At 34.7% G+C, this 13012-nt stretch overlaps 1 protein-coding gene across 3 annotated transcripts in view; it reads right to left on the bottom strand.

Moving 5' to 3' along the window:
- Window positions 1-13012, bottom strand: part of LOC117334506 (centlein-like) — a 97426-nt gene that overhangs the window by 71660 nt on the left and 12754 nt on the right. For all 3 annotated transcript variants that reach the window (XM_033894171.1, XM_033894173.1, XM_033894172.1), the window contains exons 5-6: window positions 12365-12493; window positions 10449-10533 (exon numbers count right to left, since the gene is read on the bottom strand). In XM_033894171.1, the coding sequence (XP_033750062.1) occupies window positions 10449-10533; window positions 12365-12493 (214 nt within the window). The remainder of the gene's footprint in view (window positions 1-10448; window positions 10534-12364; window positions 12494-13012) is intronic.

The raw sequence follows: 13012 nt of genomic DNA, 5'->3' as shown, positions 1-13012 counted from the left end.
ACAACTGACACTGAAAGTTGGTCGGTCACCAAGACAAATATGGTCAGGGTCGTATGGCGCAGCACCACCATCGGTCGCGGTGCCTGGCTGCTCTACACCTGGGGCTAGCCCGCTGGTGATGAAACCCAAGTGTGTGACAGTTATCTTGTCACTTTGAGTACCATCTCGCCTTGGCTGGCAAGGACATAAGTACATATACCTCATGTTCACTCCCTATGCTTGGGGCATGTCTCTAGATCTGGCTACGATAGCACTGGCACCAAACTTCTAATCACATTTATGTAACAGTCTTGTACTGCCATTTCAAAAACCTCTTCCAACTTGTCGTCCCGAGGGCGGAAAATAAATGTGCTTGTGAACCTGTGTGACATTAATTGGTATCTCTAAGAGGATAAAGCTATATTTCCTTTTACACAACACATTAACTTCCTAAACAACTAGCTCACCGTACTCAGATTACATGATTTTTACAGTAAATTCTATTGATAAAGATTCATTTGCAATTGAATTCATCTTTTTCTAAAAATTGTTTCTTAGTAACTTTCAAACTAGTTTCAATATTTTTTTTTTTTTTTTTTTTGATGATTTAAAACACTAAATTTCTTGAAGATATAATTGTTTCCTGAACCTCTGTTTAATTACTTAAGCACATTAAATACAGTCTATATCAGTATCACAATGTGCAGACATATGAAAATGTATTAAAAATTTAAGTTATACATTTTCATTTGTTTCTATTTACCACAGAGGTATAAATATCAACAATACACAAAGACAGAACTTTATTGATATCTATATGTTTTGTCCAACAGTGATGTTTTAAACTGTCTCAGAAAGTGGTAGTCTTACAAAAGGTTGAGAATCTGTAGCAAAGATATTTTACATAAGTTTCGATTATAGGAGTATGTATATTCTGTGGAACTGTAACTTTGTGAAACATTGTAATTACAGAAATGTGACAAGTCACATGATTTTAGGATAGACTAAATGTCTATGACCCCTGGAGAACCCCCTGGAGAACCCCTGGAGATTCTATTACAGTCTGTCCAGGGTTAGGCCAAATCTCAAGCTGGGCCCCCTCTAACCCCTGGTGGACTGGTCATGGTCAAGCTTTAGTTTGTTTTTCAAAAACTGAAATGATATAAGTTGACGTGTCACCAATATGATATTAAGCAGCAAAATTAAAAAGAGATTAATTGCAATTATAAGTGACCTTGACTTTTGACCTTATTAGACCTGAAGTTGACTCTCTCAGTAGGAAAGCATTAAATGAATATGGGTTTGATGGAACAATGGGAAAATGTCTAACTACAGTGCAGAACGCCTAATAAAACTATTTAATCAAAATAAAGAAAATATTCTTTGAATTTATACATAAATTATAACTGGAGATAGTCTACTTGATGACAGTGAAATCCACAATAATATTTAGAAGGAAATCTAATTATCATGCAAAGAAAAAAAATCTTAATGAAGAAGCCTATTTTTAATGTCTTTTTATTATTTTTATTAGATAAAGCCAAAGTATATGACAAGCATCAACATGTAGGAAATCCTAAAAAGAGTTGAAAATTAAAGATGGGTGCATTTTGTAAACGACAACCTCATATGATTACATAAAGAATTATCATGATCATTTGGGTGTTTGATTCAGACATAAATGTGTAAAGGGTGGAACTTGATATTAATCCAATTAACTACATTACATTAATTAAACTAAGTGTGGGGAATGAGGGAGGATGAGACAGGAGATAGTAGAAAAGTTAACGAGGAGGAGGAGGAGGGAAGCAGGGAACAAAGAGATGGAAATATGTAGACAAACAAGCTAAAGGAGGAGGAGGAGGAGGAGGAAGAGAAGGAGGGGAGGAGGGAGCGATGGGACAAAGAGACAGAATACATATAGATAAACAAGTTTACAAGGAGGAGAAAGCAAGTAGGGGACAAAAGACACCTAAACACACATGTTTAAAAACTGTGTTTCATAAATTCTGTCCTCAGAAATCTTTATTAACCGTAACATGTGGAATCTTGCCACTCCCAATTTGTTTGAAACATTTTGAAGACGTAGAAAACCAAAGGCTTTGTTAGCTTAATCAGACAAATTAAAATTAACACCAAGATAATGATATAAAAATTAATTTTCCTTATCCTTAATTCTGATACAAGTATCTTTTCTTGTGAACTAATAACTTGTAAAAATCATGACTGTGTTGGTAGATTACAAGTTACAAGTGGGCAGTGCTGACCATTTTTTCGGTATGTAACCAGTGAAGAAATTTGCAGTTAAATGCCTATCATCACAAACATTGCAGGGTCCTTGCCATCAACATCAGGAGACATGAGAACTCCATTACATAGTTAAGCCTGGAAGCTCTGTAAATTAATCGGGATGTGTATCCTTCTCCTAATGTCAAATAGAGCTGAGAAGTTGTAGGATCTAGCCTCTGGGCTAACAAAGTCACTTATGTATTTTAATAGATTTAAATAGGTATTTGTCATTTCTAAATGATGACAAGAAATTTTTTGTCCAATATAGCTGTCTTCTGCAGAGTTTGTTGAAATTCAACACTGTTTGCACAAATTGAGAATTTACACCAGATCTGGGTCAATTTAATTTCAAAGACCTTGAAAGGTCTGAGAAATAAGGGAACTAGTGCTGCTGTAACTGAAGTACGTGTTTGACACCAGCCATGAAGCTGTTAACACGATAAAGAATTCACATCACAATAAGAAAGGCTCCATTAGTGAAAGCATGATAATCATTAACACACATTTTCAATTACAGTAGTCTTATTATGTTGTGATTTTTTTCCTGTTTTGTTGTCATTAATGCAATGATTTGTCCTCAAATCAACAGGAAATACCATCAGTCTGATTCTATACTGTTTCAAAAAAAAAAGTGCATTTCATAATGATACCCTCAAACAAGTTTTTAACAAACTTAAAGGATAAACATTATCTCCTAGGCACCTAGGCATTCAATAGTAGGAAATTGTCTTCCATGTTTATCCTCATAAAATCAAGTCCTAGCCCTCCATACAATGGCAGTATTAATAGGCATTAGCAATGTGACACTCTATGGGAACAATATGTTCAGGGCTTATAATTACTAATTAAAAAGATAGTCAAATTGTTGCCAAAAAGGTGACAACAATGTTATATCAATATTTAAATTTTACTATTTGATTTGAAGGTTGTTATATTAATATTTTAATTTTACTTTTTGATTTGAAGGTGATTGATTTGCTGCCAAATTCCTATGGTATAAAAAACAAAATTCTATTGATAGAACAATTAATTAATCTGAAACAATGCTAGGCAAACACATGACAAACTATTGGAGGGGGGGCAGAAACCAGGCACAATCCCCCCTCCCAGAACATACCAATTAGCCCATATATTGAGGTAAGACAGGCCCTAATGACCAGTGCCTCCAATATTATCAGTGGCAGTTGGTTTGTCAATCAACCGCAGGCTTTGGATCACAAGGAGAAGGGTGGGCACGTGGTACAGTGATATACCTCTCCTCTGGCAAGTCACACTGTTAAATCTGATAACAACCCCCACAGTTAATCTCAGGACAGTATCTCCCAAAACAAACTGATCAAGGACAAGTATGTCAAGATGACAAGCAACATGACCAAGATCAAGGGATCTTTGCACCATGATCAAGTACATTGTGATCAAGAGATGAGACTGCAATAGTATCAAGGGCTTGTGGCACCATGATCAAGTACATTGTGATCAAGAGATGAGACTGCAATAATATCAAGGGCTTGTGGCACCATGATCAAGTACATTGTGATCAAGAGATGAGACTGCAATAGTATCAAGGGCTTGTGGCACCATGATCAAGTACATTGTGATCAAGAGATGAGACTGCAATAATATCAAGGGCTTGTGGCACCATGATCAAGTACATTGTGATCAAGATATGAGACTACAATATTCAATAATATCAAGGGCTTGTTGCACCATGACCAAGTATATTGTAATCAAGAGATGAGGTACAATTAGAACAGGTGTACTATATATAGGTTTCCAGTACTATAGGTATAAACTACGGTATGTACATAGGTATACTATATATAGGTTTCCAGTACTATAGGTATAAACTACGTACACAGGTATACTATATATAGGTTTCCAGTACTATAGGTATAAACTAGGTACACAGGTATACTATATATAGGTTTCCAGTACTATAGGTATAAACTAGGTACACAGGTGTACTATATATAGGTTTCCAGTACTATAGGTATAAACTACATACACAGGTGTACTATATATAGGTTTCCAGTACTATAGGTATAAACTGCGTACACAGGTATACTATATATAGGTTTCCAGTACTATAGGTATAAACTACGTACACAGGTATACTATATATAGGTTTCCAGTACTATAGGTATAAACTATGTACACAGGTATACTATATATAGGTTTCCAGTACTATAGGTATAAACTATGTACACAGGTGTACTATATATAGGTTTCCAGTACTATAGGTATAACTACATACACAGGTGTACTATATATAGGTTTCCAGTACTATAGGTATAACTACATACACAGGTGTACTATATATAGGTTTCCAGTATTATAGGTATAAACTACGTACACAGGTGTACTATATATAGGTTTCCAGTACTATAGGTATAAACTACGTACACAGGTGTATTACTATGATTAGGCAGGTGTACTATACAGTTATACTCCAGCAACAACAATAGCAGCAATACTACCCAGGTATGATAATTTAGTGTAACTATTTTCTAGCACCACCCTATCAAGCAGGTACTTTGTGATAACATCCTTGGGTTTATAGCCCAGTAATAACTGGAGGACAATCCTACAATACACCTGCATACAAGATAATGTACCTGTAAACAAGCTGACAGTGAGCTCGAGGATGACAAGATAGTCATGAAAACAGATTTGGAGGGGAAAATATTGACAAGTGATGAGGCAGTCAATTGGTGGAACACTCCAGTGTGAAATGGGGCTGTATTGGGACAGAGATATTCAATAATTTACCTCCTGATGCACATTGGTGGGACATATTTCACAGACAAAGAAACTGGAGATAAATTAAATTATCCATCATATTTCACACTCTATCAACCCCGGGGAGGATGTAAATCTGGCAATCTCTTTGTTTCTATCTACATCTCTGGATACACCAACTACAACTTCAGCAAACATATTCAACACAGCATGTAGTAATCTGTATAGCTACATCACTCCCTTCACAGACACAATAACCTGTATAGTCTGACATCATATATAATAACCTGTATAAACTGACATCACACACAATAACCTGTATAATCTGACATCACACACAATAACCTGTATAATCTGACATCACACACAATAACCTGTATAATCTGACATCACACACAATAACCTGTATAATCTGACATTTAACACAATAACCTGTATAATCTGACATTTAACACAATAACCTGTATAATCTGACATTTAACACAATAACATGTATAATCTGACATCACACACAATAACCTGTATAATCTGACATTTAACACAATAACCTGTTCAATCTGACATCACACACAATAACCTGTATAATCTGACATCACACACAATTACCTGTTCAATCTGACATCACACACAATAACCTGTATAATCTGACATTTAACACAATAACCTGTTCAATCTGACATCACACACAATAACCTGTATAATCTGACATCACACACAATAACCTGTATAATCTGACATCACACACAATAACCTGTATAATCTGACATCATATACACAATAACCTGTATCATCTGACATCACACACAATAACCTGTATAATCTGACATTTAACACAATAACCTGTATAATCTGACATCACACACAATAACCTGTATAATCTGACATCACACACAATAACCTGTATAATCTGACATCATATACACAATAACCTGTATAATCTGACATCACACACAATAACCTGTATAATCTGACATATATAATAACCTGTATAATCTGACATCACACACAATAACCTGTATAATCTGACATTTAACACAATAACCTGTATAATCTGACATCACACACAATAACCTGTATAATCTGGCATCACACACAATAACCTGTATAATCTGACATCACACACAATAACCTGTATAAACTGACATCACACACAATAACCTGTATAATCTGACATCACACACAATAACCTGTATAATCTGACATCACACACAATAACCTGTATAGTCTGACATCATATATAATAACCTGTATAAACTGACATCACACAATAACCTGTATAATCTGACATCACACACAATAACCTGTATAATCTGACATCACACACAATAACCTGTATAATCTGACATCACACACAATAACCTGCATAATCTGACATCACACACAATAACCTGTATAAACTGACATCACACACAATAACCTGTATAATCTGACATCACACACAATAACCTGTATAATCTGACATCACACACAATAACCTGTATAGTCTGACATCATATATAATAACCTGTATAAACTGACATCACACACAATAACCTGTATAATCTGACATCACACACAATAACCTGTATAATCTGACATCACACACAATAACCTGTATAAACTGACATCACACACAATAACCTGTATAATCTGACATCACACACAATAACCTGTATAATCTGACATCACACACAATAACCTGTATAATCTGACATCACACACAATAACCTGTATAAACTGACATCACACACAATAACCTGTATAATCTGACATCACACACAATAACCTGTATAATCTGACATCACACACAATAACCTGTATAAACTGACATCACACACAATAACCTGTATAATCTGACATCACACACAATAACCTGTATAATCTGACATCACACACAATAACCTGTATAATCTGACAGACATCACACACAATAACCTGTATAATCTGACAGACATCACACACAATAACCTGTATAATCTGACATCATATATGATAACCTGTATAATCTGACATCACACACAATAACCTGTATACTCTGACATATAACACAATAACCTGTATAATCTGACATCACACAATAACCTGTATAAACTGACATTTAACACAATAACCTGTATAATCTGACATTTAACACAATAACCTGTATAATCTGACATCACACACAATAACCTGTATAATCTGACATATAACACAATAACCTGTATAAACTGACATTTAACACAATAACCTGTATAATCTGACATCACACACAATAACCTGTATAATCTGACATCACACACAATAACCTGTATAATCTGACATCATATGCACAATAACCTGTATAATCTGACATTTAACACAATAACCTGTATAATCTGACATATAACACAATAACCTGTATAATCTGACATCACGCATGTGGGTTAATGTTGCGTCCCGTTTTGTTGCTCATTAGTGTATTCATGTAAAAAATACATTGTTGTACATTGTTGCAACTTGTACATTCCAATGACGTCACATTGTTTACAGATCCCGCGTTGTGTCTGCAATGCCTGACACGAAGGCTTCATTCTGTGTTTTTTAGTGTTTTTGTTAGTTTTCTTACAATTCAATTGATCAGGTATGATTCAACAACCCCAATCAATATGAGGTGTGGATGTAATTTTAAGTTTAAACGGCATGTTACGAAAAATACTTCAACTTTCACTTTGACAGTGCATTCGTGATCGGAGCTTCGATCGGCTGTCATGGCAACGACGAGGACGGTGGTTTTATCACAGTGTCGAATTTACAAACTTGCATGTACAGCCGAAAACGTCTAACTATACCTTATGTCTTTGGAAATCATCTGTAAATAATTATTTGAATTAATTACGATCCATTGCATTCGTTTATTAACGTTTGTTCTTTTCTATATGCCGATTTCGATACTTAAAACACTGAAGAGTTCCAATTTTGGAGAATGAACATTAACACTTGCTCTATAAATCGTTCTAGAGCACCCGACTACCCTAAATCAATAATTATGAAACAGGTAAGAGCGTGAAGGTAATTGTATGAGAACAAGGAAAAGTGCTGTACATTCTTACGAAAATGACAAACATCGTCAAAATTACTTAAAAAGTAGTCAATTAATCGGCACTTCGCCAATTAAGACCAGTTTATAACGCCGTTATGTAACCATACTTGAATAAATAGAAGAATGTACAGCACTTTTTCTCGGTTTCTTAGCACGATGAATAAGTGCATCATATTTGTTTGTACGACGAAATACGTTGGTCGGGTGCTCTGACCATATTTATCGACCAAGTGTTAATGTAGTCCTTCGTGCCGGTCACGTGACCACGCGAGAACAGGAGGACCGACGAAAACATCCCGATAAAGACGTTGGACACCTAACATTAAAATCCGATCAAGAAAACAAACAGAACTTACCGAGAAATCATTAAATATTGAATTTATATAAAAACATGACGATTTTTGTTCTTTTTAATTATAAATGCAACATTAACCCACATGCGCACACACAATAACCTGTATAATCTGACATAATACACAATAACCTGTATAATCTGACATATAGCACAATAACCTGTATAATCTGACATTTAACACAATAACCTGTATAATCTGACATATAACACAATTACCTGCATAATCGGACAGACTCAACCTATACACAGTTTATAAACTGGTAGAGTGGGTGTTATGTATTTCATTCTTACTTTTGGCTTAGAAATGAAGACATGATCTGTCAAAAATGGAGGGACAATGAGATAAAAATGTAGACAAATTATTAAAAGATAATTAAATGTATCTTTTCTGATTCCAATAGAGTATGCATTTCAAATTCAAACATTTTTATTGTGGCTGCATGAATATCAACATGTAGACTGGCTCTATATGAGAGATAGGAATGGCTATGGACATAAAGAAAGCTATATATGCATACAGTATAACGAAGGATTGCCTGACAACAGAAAAACCGTCACTTGATAACAGACTTGGAGTTCAATAAAAATCATATTTGGAGTTAGCTTCATATACACAGTGATAAACATGACACATCTTTCATGACAATAACGACAGCATTTGTAACAACCAAGCATCCAAGGAATATTCCGTGTCTGTCCAGTTTGGACTGAAATACCAATACCAGCCATCAAGTAGCAAGGAAAAGCGGACACATAATTCTAAGTACTGTTACTGACCAAATATCGCTGACAAATTGCTTTTTTGACAGGTCTAATGATTTGATGCCTTGAGATTTATTGGACAATGTTCCCATTTTATGACCTATTGCACAAGGTTTACATTGCTGGATTAATACGCCGCAACACGTCGACAAACACAACCGTGGGGGGTTTAATTACCCATCCTACACTGCCAGAGGAAATTCAATTTTGGACCACTTTCTTAAGATACTATTTTTCTTTTAAAATTCCCTTAAGTAGCTAGTAGGGGTTTCATTCAACAGGTTCGCCTCCAGTCTCTGTGATAGTTTCATGACAAGGCTGACGATCGTTCGTTTTTCAAAGTTAATTGTTTGCGGAGTTATGGCCCTTTAGGGGACATGTTTGCTGGTTGTCATTTAGAAACTTGAGAGAAATGGTCCCTTTTTATACAGCATTCCTAGATGTTTATCACAGACTGAATATTAGCTCAGCAGAAGGTGCTACCAGAGGGTAGACATATTCCTCGATATCCCAGTCCACATGACAAAACTTAATTTCATTCCATTTCAACTTTTTCTCCTTAGATTTATATTTCACACCAATAGGATGCTACCATTTTGGTATGTCTTTTTGTCCTGTTGCTATATACTAGTCATGTCTACAGCAACATTACCGTCAGGAACCAAAGCATTTCTCTCTCCAAAACTGTATTTTATATAGGTTGTTGTTTTGTTACATACGTACATCAGTAAAAATAGATTTACTAGCTTCCTAAACTTGGAATCCTTTCATTTTTAACAGTCAGATTACAATTTATGTTTGTCAATACACATGGTTATCACAGCCACAGGATGTCAAATGTCAATACTGTGTTTGCGACATTAAAATCAGCCAATCAGAAGAGCAGAATTCAAAGATTATTCTCAGCAAGACAAATATAAAATAGAACACAATATTACATCATACATAAAGATGCTCTAAATCTGAATCAATCAAAGTATTAAATTCACTTCAAATCAAAAAGGAAAAATATACACAAATTTTAATTCAAAAAATAATTAAATTCAAAATCACTTACAAACTTTTAGGAAAAAACACACACTGAACTTGAAAGTACAATTTTTTTTTTAATCAGTCTTTCTCCACATTTTTTTTTATTCATTCTTTCTCCACATGCATGATTGACAAATGGAATCATGTTTGTTCTAGTATAACAATTCCGACATTTGAGTCATGCGGACCACATTTATTCTGTAAATACTGAAACAAGAAATATTTATCGTGCTGACCATTATAAGAATTCTGTACCTGCATTTCTAGGTGAGAGTTTTGATCACGCAAACAGTCAATCTCCGTCTGTATCTTGCCAAAGTTGTCCTGGTTGTCCATTCGCCTAAACAGGATAAATGTAAATTGTACTTGTGATTGAGAGGAGGCTGATTTCAGATAAAAAACTGACTAAACCTTTACACTAAGGGAGGAGGCTGATTTCAGATAAATACTGTATTAAATCTTTACACAAAGGGAGGAGGCTGATTTCAGATAAATACTGTATTAAACCTTTACACAAAGGGAGGAGGCTGATTTCAGATAAATACGGTATTAAACCTTTACACTAAGGGAGGAGGCTGATTTCAGATAAATACAGTATTAAATCTTTACACTAAGGGAGGAGGCTGATTTCAGATAAATACAGTATTAAATCTTTACACTAAGGGAGGAGGCTGATTTCAGATAAATACTGTATTAAACCTTTACACAAAGGGAGGAGGCTGATTTCAGATAAAAACTGTATTAAACCTTTACACAAAGGGAGGAGGCTGATTTCAGATAAATACTGTACTAAACCTTTACACTAAGGGAGGAGGCTGATTTCAGATAAAAACAGTGTTTATGTTGTATACTACTACAGTAACAACTGTTCAACTAAAATTGGTGAAAAAAACCTGTTGATTCGAGAAATATTCCTGACGTAAACTTCATATTAAGGCATCCAACACAAAGTCAATTCAAGTATGCTGTTAGAAAAAAAACCAGAATAAAAACCAAAACCTAATCCCTGTTGAAAGTGATCAAAATTTACCCTTTGACCCTTGACCAATGACCACCAAAATGTAATATAGTATAGAACTTGATGGTGTTATGTTATCATGACTTATATGAATCCAGCGGCTCATGAGATATCTTGTACACAAGATTTGCACAGACAGACAGATGCACAAAAAGATGCACAAATAATGTGATTACTAAATAAAGTACCCCTTTTCTGAGCTTTAGGAAGTTTAGGATATGATAACAAAACTTATCGATTTTACTATTTTGAATAAATTTGCATAAGATTCTATAATATGCTTATGTCATTGCTAAATACTATGTGTGCAGAAAGGATAATTATAAGCTGTAACAATTAGCAACCTAGCCTTTTGAGTAATGTTTACACTAACTGATTTCAAAATACCATAATATGCAACAGAAAATTAAATTCACCAGTTAAGAACACAGGAAGTGGCTCAATGTTGTCTGTGAGTCTGTTACCATGGTGACACATGCTGGCCCTATTACACAGTACATGTGTGGATTTGACTGGGAAAACAATGGTGCCCCATCGTTATACAGGAAGAGGAAGTTGTAGGACATCTTAAGCCATTTAGTCTTCTTTAAAAGTAAAGGATCACAAGGAATCGTAATTCAGAAGTAACTCGAAACATGCTGGTGCATACCTCCTTAAATACAGTCATTCTGGCTCATCACCACAACAATAGGATGCAAATCTCACAATTTATATCACAATAGCACAAATTGGTAGTTTAAATCAACAAAACGTTTCGACCGTTTGATGAAAAGAAACGGATTGGACAGTTATTACTTCACTGAGAATAGAACAAGCAAAGAAATATGGGCTTATAAATTTACCGGATAAAAACCTGATCTGGAGATGAAACTACGGAAGACCTTAAACTAATATTTGGAATATGATAGACATCAAAAACGTTCTTCCTGTCTGAGAAATAATAACACTATGGTTATTTCTCTTGTCGTTTTCATCTCTCAATAAACACACATAAATCTAATTAATGACAACCTTACAGGGGATTTTTTTTTTTTCATCACTGTAAAATTATCACTTTTTTATTTAGCACATGCAACTGCGCCAATTATCCTTTTTTCAATTAAATTTAGCATGTCTCTACAAATCACAGCAAGAATCCAGATACATCACATACCGCACAGCAATTTCACTAAGTTCCTTGGTTCGGGCCGCCACAAGTGTTTGTAATTCCTCGATCTTCTCATCTTTCATCTGTAGTATTTCCAGTACCTTCCTGTCCTTATTCTCCGACTTTTCTTTTTCTCTACAAAGTTAATGAAAAAATTTGGTTGAATCTGTTTCAAATGTGTTTAATGACATAGCCAATCCTCCTTATGTCTGTCAGAAGGAAGCATTGCATTATTCAAGCCACAGTTTGCTTCCTTAATTTGAATACATAAAGAATGTCAGGTTCACTTAATTAATGTGCTGGTGTGTGTTAGGCAGCAAAGAAAACTCAATGAAAGTAGAATTATAAATATAATCCCTGATTTGTTTCAGAATGTCAATCTAGACTTTCAAAGATTCACCCTACAACACATGTAGCTCATTATGTAACAGTGAACAACTATTAACTTTCGTAAGTTCCATTCATTAAAAATGTATGTGTATCCCCAAAATATTTCTTACAGTGCAAGAATGATAAGCTCATTAGAAGCCTTATCAAAACTACACGACTTAAAATGTACCACAATATACTATATATTAGAAATTTGGGGAGAATAATGGACCAATAATATAACAAACGTTTTTAATACAGGCCCTTTAATGTTCCATTGTATCT

Source organism: Pecten maximus, chromosome 9 (assembly GCF_902652985.1).
Source record: "Pecten maximus chromosome 9, xPecMax1.1, whole genome shotgun sequence".
In the NCBI taxonomy this organism is placed as follows: Eukaryota; Metazoa; Mollusca; class Bivalvia; order Pectinida; family Pectinidae; genus Pecten; species Pecten maximus.
Note: the sequence above shows the minus strand (reverse complement) of the source record. Positions and strands in the feature narration are given on the sequence as shown.